Source organism: Galeopterus variegatus, unplaced genomic scaffold (assembly GCF_000696425.1).
Source record: "Galeopterus variegatus unplaced genomic scaffold, G_variegatus-3.0.2 Scaffold891, whole genome shotgun sequence".
NCBI lineage: Eukaryota > Metazoa > Chordata > Mammalia > Dermoptera > Cynocephalidae > Galeopterus > Galeopterus variegatus.
Genome location: NW_007727002.1, coordinates 490,513 through 500,869, shown reverse-complemented (window position 1 = coordinate 500,869; position 10,357 = coordinate 490,513). Strand labels below are relative to the sequence as shown.

General features: G+C 45.3%; 1 protein-coding gene across 1 annotated transcript; it reads right to left on the bottom strand.

The window, feature by feature from the left end:
• Positions 1-148: 148 nt before the first annotated feature.
• LOC103590901 (protrudin-like) lies at positions 149-10,077 on the bottom strand (the record flags this gene model as incomplete). The annotated part of the gene is made up of 6 exons (XM_008573241.1): positions 10,005-10,077; positions 8,741-8,938; positions 5,030-5,100; positions 3,311-3,497; positions 783-878; positions 149-261 (listed from the first exon to the last, which is right to left on the bottom strand). Coding segments are annotated over exons 2-6 (664 nt in total), but the record flags the coding sequence as incomplete, so codon positions are not given.
• Positions 10,078-10,357: the final 280 nt, after the last annotated feature.

Genomic DNA, 10,357 nt, shown 5'->3' with positions numbered 1-10,357 from the left:
GGAGGACCCTAGCGTGGTGCTGCCCTCTTGTGTAAGACACAGCAAACATATGATTCATTGCAGAGACAGATGAACCCAGGAGCCGAATCTAGCCTCAGAGCCCACCAGGGCACCCAGCTCTCTCTCTGACAGGCTTTCTAGGGCTTACCTCGGAAAAACTCCACATTCCCCAGAAAGAGTGTGCTGTTTAAAAGGGCAAGGACCCAGCAGAGCGGCAGCAGATACAGCATGCACACAGTGCCCAGAAGAGCCCCATAGAACCTGGATGAGAGGGGAACCACAAGGTCAGAAATTCATAAGATCAGAGGGACACAGGCTTGGAGCACACCCACACAAGGGACCAGGTGAGAAACAGTATTAGTAAAGAAAAGTAAAAATTGACTAAACATATAACAGAATGGTTCCATAAATTATAATATATTCACCATCAATATTAGTTTGGTATTACAAATAATTCCAAAGGCTATGTAGCAACAAATAACACCACTTATGATATAATGATTAAGTTAAAAAAGAAAAAGAAAAATCTCACATACCCTATGAAGCTATGCATCTTAAAGGATTTTCTCACACATAAAAGTGCCTAAACAAAAGCAGTGGATTACAGGCCACAAGCATATGTGCAGATCTACACACTGGAGCCTAGGAGGCACTCTTCCCCTGAGGCAGGAGAGGCAGGGGCCCTCTCGGGGCAGGGGCCCTCTCAGGGCAGCTGGCTTTGTTTGGGGCCCAAGCTGCAAACTCCTATAGGGGAGTGGTGTTGGGGGCAAGCAGCCACTCACTGTGAGGACACGGTGGGGTTCTCCCAATGCAGCACGCGGTAGACAGCTTCACAGGTACAGCACAGGCGGCTCAACAAGGCCTCCAGCTGGATCAGGCTGCAGACAAGGGTGCTTCTGTGAGTGGGCAGGCCAGGAGCTCTGGAGAAGCAGAGCTGGGCCCTGGCAGGCACAGTTTGTGAGGGATGGCCAATCTCTTCTAACACACTGAGAGGTCTAGAGGGCATGGGAGAAAAGGACCTAGCCATGCCACCCCAGATATATCACAGTCCCCTTTCTGGAGCCCCTTGCTGAGGTGGGAACAGAATAAAGCTTCCTGCTTTGGTCTCTTCCTAGCTGTTGGTGTCAGGAGGCTACTTAATTTTCCCAGGGCTGCAGCTTCCTCATCTATAAAATGAGGATCAGAGTACCCACTTCATGGGTACACAGCAGCTGTGAGGATAAATGGCAGATGCAGATTAATGTTTCTCTATCTGGGATGTAAAGTAGACTTACTGGGGGAATTTTGGTTTTTTGGGTTTTTTTTTTTAAAAACATGGATGCACTCTAAAAGCCATGAGTGTATCCTGCACTCAAATCTGGGTTTCTGAAGAGTTCCTTGGAGAAAAGGCTGATTCTAGGACTGGGGCAGGCAAAGTATAAGATGAATTTGAACTATAAAGTAAGGAAGCACTGACAAATGAAGGGGACATATTGAAAAAACACAGGAGCTCCTACTGGCCAAATCTATGAGAATTTGAGATCAAAATAAATAACGACAGTAATAGATTATAACCCACTGAATAAAATAAAAATCTATGAGTTCATACTGATAATAAATAAGAGATTTCTTATAATACGATGCCCCCTAATAAATGTAGATGGAATAATTAGAAAGTCACCTTTGCTACCATCATAGTAACTAACAACTTCATATTAACTAACAACTTCAGTGGCAGCTGGCATTTACTGATTCCTTTCCTTATGGCAAGACCCATCAATGGATTTCAAAGCAGTGGGTGAACATTTGATGAGGAACAAGATATTTACACAGTCTCAAAGTATCTCCCCTCAGATTACTAACAAAATGAAGGGCAAAATGATAACTTACAGTGGAGAAACCTTAACCAAGTGATCGAAGTTAGTACTTCCTGACACCATGTGCCTCCTGATAGGGATGCAGAGATGGCACACATACTTACCATATCCCTGCCAAAAAATGTATAACCTGCATCTAATCACAAGGAACCAAACAACCCAAAATTGAGGGAGACTCTACAAAATAATAAGCTTATACTATTCAAAAACGTCAGTCATGAGACTAAGTAAGGAACTGCTCCAGGTTAAAGGAGACTAAAGAGACACAAAAAATAAATGTAATGTATGATCCTGGATTAGATCCTGGATCAGGGAAGACTGACATAAAGAACTTTATTAATACAACTGGTAAAATTTGATTATGAACTATATATTAAATAATAGTATTAATGTTAATGTTTTCAACGTTAAATTTCCTGATTTTGAATACAGTACTATGGATATATAAGAGAATGTTCTTATTCTTAGGAAATACATGCTGAAGTGTTTGGGGTAAACAGGCATGTTTGCAAACTTACTTTCAAATGGTCGGGGAAAAGAATATAATGTGTATAGACAGAGAGAGAGAGAGATGAAGCCAAAGTGGCAAAATATTAATATTTATTCTATCTGGATAAGGGGTATATGAGAGTTCTTTGTGGTATTCTTGCACCTCTTCTGTAAGTTTAAAATTATTTCAAAGTAAAAAAGTTTTTTAAAAAACCAAATACCCAGACCCCAATCCAGGTAACTGACTCAGAATCTCCAGGGTGAGGCCCAGGCATCCGTTTGTTTATAATTTTTCTTACTCTGCTGTGTGTCAAAACCCTACATAGAGCGCGGTCCAGGAAAAGAATCAGTAAATGCCAGCTGCCACTGAAGTTGTTAGTTAATATTATTCAACAGTCTTAAGATGCTTCCTCAGAAGTACCAGCTCTGTCATGTTTAGGAAGTTTCTCCACAGTACAGTGGTGATGACTCACAGTTACTGAACACTTCCTGGGTACCAGACACTCCTTTAATCTTCAGAACCACCTTAGGAGTAAGCCCTATTATCATCCCATTTCACCAATGAGAAACCTAAGGCACAGGGAGGCTAAGCAACTTGCCCCATGTCACACAGCAAGTAGATGGAAGAGCTGGGATTTGAACCCAGGCAGCAGCTCATGCATGCATGTGCTTCATCAAGACCCTAAACTGTCTCATTAGAACAAAGACCACAAGCTGTAAAGTCAGCTAGATCTCGATTCTCACGCCAGCGTGATCTTTCTAGCTATGTGAGCCTTTTTCTTCATCTGTAAACGGAGGATAACAATAGTAGGTATCTTCCAGAACAGTTAAAAGATGAAATGAAATAACGCCTGTGGTTTGCCTGATACAATGTCCAGTGCACACAGCAAGCACTCGGTGCAGCGGCTGCGGTTACTGTTGTAACAGGCTTGCTCCCCACCTCCTGGCCTCCCTTCCATACTCACAAGCTCTTCACCTCAGCCACGGCCTCAGGGCGAGACAGGTGAACTCTCTGCAGGTCCTCCTGCCTCACGCTGTGATACTTCCTCCGCATCAACTCAGACTCTGGCAGCCGAGCCCGGCAAACCTCCTGAAGGTAGCCCAGCAGGGCGGGCACTGAAATCATCAGGGCACCTACCGAGTACCATGCACCTATGGGATCAAGAAAGCTGCAGGTAACACAGATAAGCAAGGACCAGGAGCCTGTCCCCAGACGGCCGTTCCCTGACCTCCTCCCTGATCAGCCTGTATGACACAGTATCTCACCCCTACCCTCCAGCCCCCTTAACCCGGCTTTATTTTTCCTCACAGACCTTATCACTACTTGACAGATTACAGGCATCTTCATTGTCTCCTCCACAAATGTAAGCTCCTGAGGGCTGTGACTTTGTCTGTTTGGTCACTGATGCAGCCCTAGTTGTGTTTTAATACATTTAAAAACACTGCTAGCACACAGTAGGCAGCTCATGCTCGAGTCTGGTTGCTAGGAGCTCCCAATGACTGACATTTGGACCTTTGGGCCACTAAGGCAGATTAGAAGCCTCTCCTTTGGCTGTCAGTACACCACAGACAACTGTGGATTGAGAAATGGTGAGGCTGAGATAAAACTCAAAGATAGAACTTTCATGTAACATGGCACCTCAACAGCGAGTGAACAGAGCAGTAGGACCATAGTAAACACTTGTTAAATATCTGTCATATGAACTGATTTACTTTGGAAATATATTCAGAAAAATCTAGCATCCTGGGAAGTTTTGATCAGACAAAGAAGAGTCCAACTAAGAAACAGAAGATGAGATCTTGTGTGAACTTGGTTTATTTTCAACCCACTGAATCCATATCTCCATAAGAAACAAAGGAGACCCTTGAGAAATATGAGTTCGATATGAGAAAGAATACTTGAATAAAGGACCAGCTCCTCGGAACATTCTGTCCCAGACCCTTCACTCATTTCCCCCAAGGTTTTCTGCTTCTTCTGCAGCCACCTGCCAGTTCCAACCAGGGAAAGGGCTGGATCACAGCATTCATTGTAATAAAAGGTCCACAGGAAACGTCACCATCTCTTCTGTCCACACTTCTATCTCAAGGCTTCATGCCACCCCTCATTGCTGTGACTGCCCAGCTGAACCAGAGGAAACCAACAGATATGGCAAAAATCCCTTATCAGTTCATCTTTCCTAGTACCTTTACCCCATGCCATGTCCCTAAATGATCCTTGAGTCAGTTTGGAAACCAAAATGGAAAAAGGTCAATGCATCAGCAATCAATCAAAAAGGAAACAATAATAGTAACAGCAGCTGTCACGTATTTTTTTCTTTTTTCTTTTTTTCTTTTCATTTGCCATTCTTTAGTAGCTGTCATGTATTGGCTGTTTATTCTGTGGCAGGCACTGTGCTCAATGCTATACATAGACTATTTTATTCATCACAAATACCCTATGAGAAAAGCACTATTATTATCCTCCCTTTAGAAAAGAGGAAAATCAGGCCTTAACAGACAGGTCAATAATTTGCCCAAGGTCACATGGCAGCTCAGCCTGGATTGTCTCTGGGGAACCTTTGTTCTGACACCAAGCAGGCACAGCAGAAAGCCAGTTCCAGGGCAAGAGGAGCCAGGGCCTTCTCAGTATTCCTCCCCCACATTCATTCACAAAAAAACTGCTGGCCCCCGGAAGTAGTTCTTACCCTCATTCAAAGTGAGGAACAAGATGTTGAGGCCCAGGCAGGTCAGCAAGGAACACATAGGCGTCTGCCACCTACAACACAGAGAGTCCTGATCACTACGGACAGCCATTCCTCCAACCAGGGAGGGGAGACAAGGTGGCACAGAGGGGACATCAAAACCAGGACAGGAGGAGGCCTAGAACACAGAGGATCAAGTAGAAATGACAAATGGGCCTCTCCCGGGGACAGGTGACCAGGAGAGGAGTTAAGAGGTCACACTTTAGCCTCTGCGGAGAGAAAACTTGATACCTGTAGAACTTTCTCCCAGAAGGAATAAGAATTTCTAAAATAGCTGCTAAGAAACCCAGATAATAATGTTTAACCTGTGTTTTGTAAGGCTGTATTCTCCTTAAGAGGTGAAGCTGACAAACATTCTTCTTTAATATTTTCCCTTTTTCTTTCTTACAATTTTATAAAAACGTATAATGATTGCACAAAATTCATCTAATATAGAAATCAAGAAAGAACAAAGTGTGGACTACTTTGACCTTATTTGCAACTTTATATTCTTATGTCTGTAATTTTGAGAGTTTGAGAGTTTATTTTGAACATGTATTAATTCAAAAGGAGAAAAAAAATCATATTTCCATATTCAAAAATAAAGACAAAACTAGGGAGCAACATTCAGTCAGCAAACACACCCTAAGTGAACTGAACGGACCAAAGCAAACACAAACGCAGCCCCATCACCACCACCAAATGGCAGTGCGGAAGCTCCCAAAGAGGAAAGAAAGACCAGAGCCTTGGGTTGCTGAAGACAAGCAAATGCTGCTGGCTTAGTCCCTGATAAGGGACATTTAGTAGGGAAAGAGGAGCGCAGATGTAGTAACGAAGTCACTGACACCCAAATTCTAAAGACAGTGTCAGTATATGTAAAGTGAGCCATCAGAGGACAGAGACAAATATCAGGAAAATTAACAGGTAAATTGCTAGCAAACAACGCATTCGGAACTTAAAGGCACAAGTGTACTTCAAAAAGTGTGTGGAAAAATAGAACGGAAAGATAATATGAATCTTTCCACGAAACTTTGAAGTACGCTTGTATTTTCTTACGCTCTAATTGGAGTATTTCAGAGTTACTAAGTGAGGTTAACTGATTTCTGTGGGATTTTTACTTTCTAATAAAAATTATGAATGAGGGAATGAAATGACCTCTATTTGCCTTTCTCCTGCAATTCAACACACTCTACTTGTACCACCCTAATTAGGCTTCAGAACCTTTGGTGGCAGCTACCAGGGTAAAAGCAAAATAAATGCCAGGTCTAAAGCCAATCCAGTTTCAGAAATAAAAACATCACACCGACACTGAAGTCACTTTCATTTTAAAGCCTCTCCCCTTCTAGCTAATGTCTTTACTGGCACTTTGGTCCTGGGAGACCCACCTAGTGGAGCAGTTGATCCCAGAAGAGAGTCTTTTAAAAATTTACTGCAGCTCTAGGTTTCAGACCTAATAGCCAAAGCCCAAGATTAGGTCCCTCTTCAAAGTCAAATCCTCTTTACTAAGAAAAGAACAATCAAAAGCACAAACTAATCTGACAGCCACTTTCACAGACCAGTGCTCCCTCTCCCAGTAGCACAAAGACCACAGGCTCTTGGGGACTTTTTAGGTCCAATGCTCCTCCTCCATCAAGCTTTAACCAATTCTACCACATCCTCAGACTTCTAATCCCATAAAATGTTAAATTCCTAACACGTTAGTGTGCCAAGAAACCCTATAGACCAGTGGAGGAACATAAGGCAGGGTATATTTAACTTTTGTGCTTTGCCACAAAAGGACACACACCTACACGCACACACAAGGGAAAACACCACAAAGCACAGCACCATGGTCCACCTCCCACCCTAAGGAAGACCAAAGTTTATATCAGCTAGTTGGTCATGCTGGGACTGTAAAATGAGAAAACAGCCCCCCTCATACCATCTCCCTACCCCTTGTGCCAAGAGCTCAGTATCTTACAGTAGAAAACATCGCTCTGGAACACTGGCTCATCTCTAGGGATACTGCCATAAATTAAAGGGGTGAACAAGAAAAATTTAGGGCCTTGGTCAGAGAGTTATTAATAAATTGCCCACTATTTCCAGACTGAGGCAAGGACAAATCTCAATAACACCCTTAGCGGTTAACCTAACTGCACTCCCCCACCTCCTACCAGTCTCCCTCAGGCATTTTAGAGGGTTGAAGGTCTTTATAAGAATCTGATGAAAACTAGAAGCTTTTCCCTAGAAATGCACATGTGTGCACACACATAATTTTACATGCAGTTTCAGGGGACTCACTAACCCCCAAAACCCACCCACAGGCTCCAAGTTAAGAACCTCTGTTCTTTAGGACAACCAGCTTTAACGTGACTCCTGATGTGATTCGATACTAGGGACACAACATTTACCTTTACCCAAAAAAATCTTTTTTAACTTGAATCTAATCCAACCTTTAAATCTAACATCCAGTTTGCACCACGAGGAAACAACCAGACAAATTTAGATAGGAAATTCTCCAGGACAGTCAGTTCAGTCTTTTCAGTGAGCCAGAATCATGAAAGAAGAGATTGTCTTAGATTTAAAAAGGCTTGGGCCGAGCATGTGGCACACTCGGGAGAGTGTGGCGCTGGGAGCGCAGGAGCACTCCCGCCGCGGGTTCGGATCCTGTATAGGGATGACCGGTGCGCTCACAGCGCTCATTGGCTGAGCGCGGTGCGGCCGGTCTCAAAAAGGACAAAAAAAAAAAAAAAAAAGGCTTAAGGGTCATCACAACCACATACAACACCCAGTCCTGGATTGGAACCTGATTTGGCCAAAATGACTGTATGTGACATTCTTGGGAAAACTGAAGAAACCTGAATATGAACTGAGTAAAGGATGATATCAAGGAATTATCGTTAATTTTCTTAGGTCTGATGTTACTCCAATTATGAAAGAAAATGTCCTTAATTATTTACAGACACAAACTGAAGTATTTAGGGAGTGGAATGCCATATATCTATAATTTAAAATACTTTTTTTTTTAAAAGATGACCGGTAAGGGGATCTCAACCCTTGGCTTGGTGTTGTCAGCACCATGCTCAGCCAGTGAGCAAACCGGCCATCCCTATATAGGATCCGAACCCGTGGCCTTGGTGTTATCAGCACCGCACTCTACCAAGTGAGCCACGGGCCGGCCTTAAAATACTTTTAATATAACAAATAAAATGAGCAGAAACGAGAAAAAAGAAAATTACAGAGAATGAAAAACAAAGTAGAATAGGAAAAAAATTTGAGATCCATAATCCCAAAGGATTAGTGAAAATGATACCTGCTTTTTCACAGGTACTTGTATTTCTTTAGCTTTTCTTTTTATACCTTAACTTTAATATGAGTTAATGCTAACATTGGGAGAGAAGGAAAAAAACTAAGCCTGTTCTCAGTTGTAGAAGGCCTGATGTTCAAGGCTAACAGTCCTAAAGAGCTTATTCAGTCACAAAAGAAGCCCCCTGTTGAAAGGTCAGATCACTGCCATTACCTGCCTATGCTGGGCTGGGCCCAAGACAAAGGGTGGGTCTGGATAAATCCAAAAGCTGAACCTACCAGAACTACTTCTCACTAGGACAGCCCGGCCACTGTCTAAATGGCAAGTGCTAGTACATAGCAGGTAAGCAGAAGGCCCAGCAGGCCAGAGCAACTCCACAAAGTCTGTACCTGAGCAAGTATCGAACACCGTCACCTGCATCCATCAGGGGTTCCAGGTAGATCTCCAGCCTCTTGTAGGAGAGAACCAAGTTGAAGAGGTCAAACGCTGGAGACTTGGTAGGGGCAGGTGGAGACTCTGGGGGAGCCTCAGGCATCACGCTGGGGCTCACCTCTGGCCCACCTCCCTCACGCTCTGATGTCTGCATCCTGTAACCATAATAATTCCAGACATTTGCATTGTACCTGTGACATACGCGGGGCTACATGTGGAATGCCCATTTCACAGAGGAGTAAACTGAAGTTCAGCAAGGTGAATTACTCAGATATCAAATCTTGTTCTTCGGACTCCCTATCCAGTGCTCCTCTCCTCAGAGCCATCCAGACTATAAACCATAAAGACCAAGCACACATGGTTGCTGGGGGCAGACAGCCCTCAGACAGGTCTCAAGAGAAATGATGTCCTGGAATATTTTTCTCCCACTCTTTACCTTGTTAATTCCTACTCATCTTTCAAGTAACAGTTTAAACATCACTCCCTTGCTCTGAGAAGTCTTTGCTAGCGTCAGCATTCTGGACAAGGAGACCCCCCCCAACGCTCCCAAAGAATCATGTACTCACCCTAACAGAGCACTTATCACACCAAACTAAAATTCCCTGTTTTCTTCCCTGTCTCCCCCTCTTAACTGAGTTGTCCTCCATTCACCAGTTTCTGTACACAGTGAGTGCTTAATAAATGCTTGAATGAGTGAACGAACTCCCACCCTCCAGGACTCCCGTGCTCTCTCCTGCCCTGCCCCATCTTCTAATCCTTCCCTCTCCCTTCCGTTCCTGACAACTTCCTGGGACATCACTGCTCCTGGGGCAGTCGTCACTCTCCGTAATACCCCATCCCATCACCCCTCTCTGATGAGAACCACAGGAATGCCCACGCTCTTTCCTAATTTAAAAGTCTTACCCAGAACGCTAAGCAGCAAACGAGGGGGCGACATACAAACAGCAACATAAACCAGTCCCTGGCAATGAGCTGAGACGGGACAAACGGGGGGGAGGGTGACAAAGGCGAAAGGACCCAAGGTGCGCGCAAGGTAGGAGCTCAGGAAGGTGTGAAGCAGGTCAGCGCCGGCAGGGGCCTTGACCGCGGGGCCTGCAAGGGAGGCCACGCCCAAGGTCGCTGGGCCAGCAGGAGGCGGCCCCCGCGGCGTCCAGGCGTCCAACTCCGCACAGACGGCGGAAACACAGGGGCGGGGGAAGGGGCTGGTGGCACCTCGCCTACCCGGTCGCTGGCTTGGTGGGGGAAGGGGCAGGGACGGCCAGGTGGCACCGGTAGGGCCACTAGGCCCCGGAGCGTTTCCTGAGGCCCGCCCCACCCCGACGTCGCGCCTCCTCCCAAGGCCGTTCTAAAGTTGCAGGTTTGAGCACCCCACCTCCTCCTCCTCTGCGGCCGCTTCCGGGACGCGAATCGCGCGGCGGCGGCGTGCCCATGACGTCATCGCGCCCGCCCCGCCTCCGGCCCCGCTCCGGCCTTAGCTCCGCCCACTCCAGCACAGGTGAGCGCCTTCGTCAGCACAGCGCCTGCGCGCCTTTCCCTCCTCAGCGGGGCAGAGTTCCTTGTCCTCCCGACAGCGA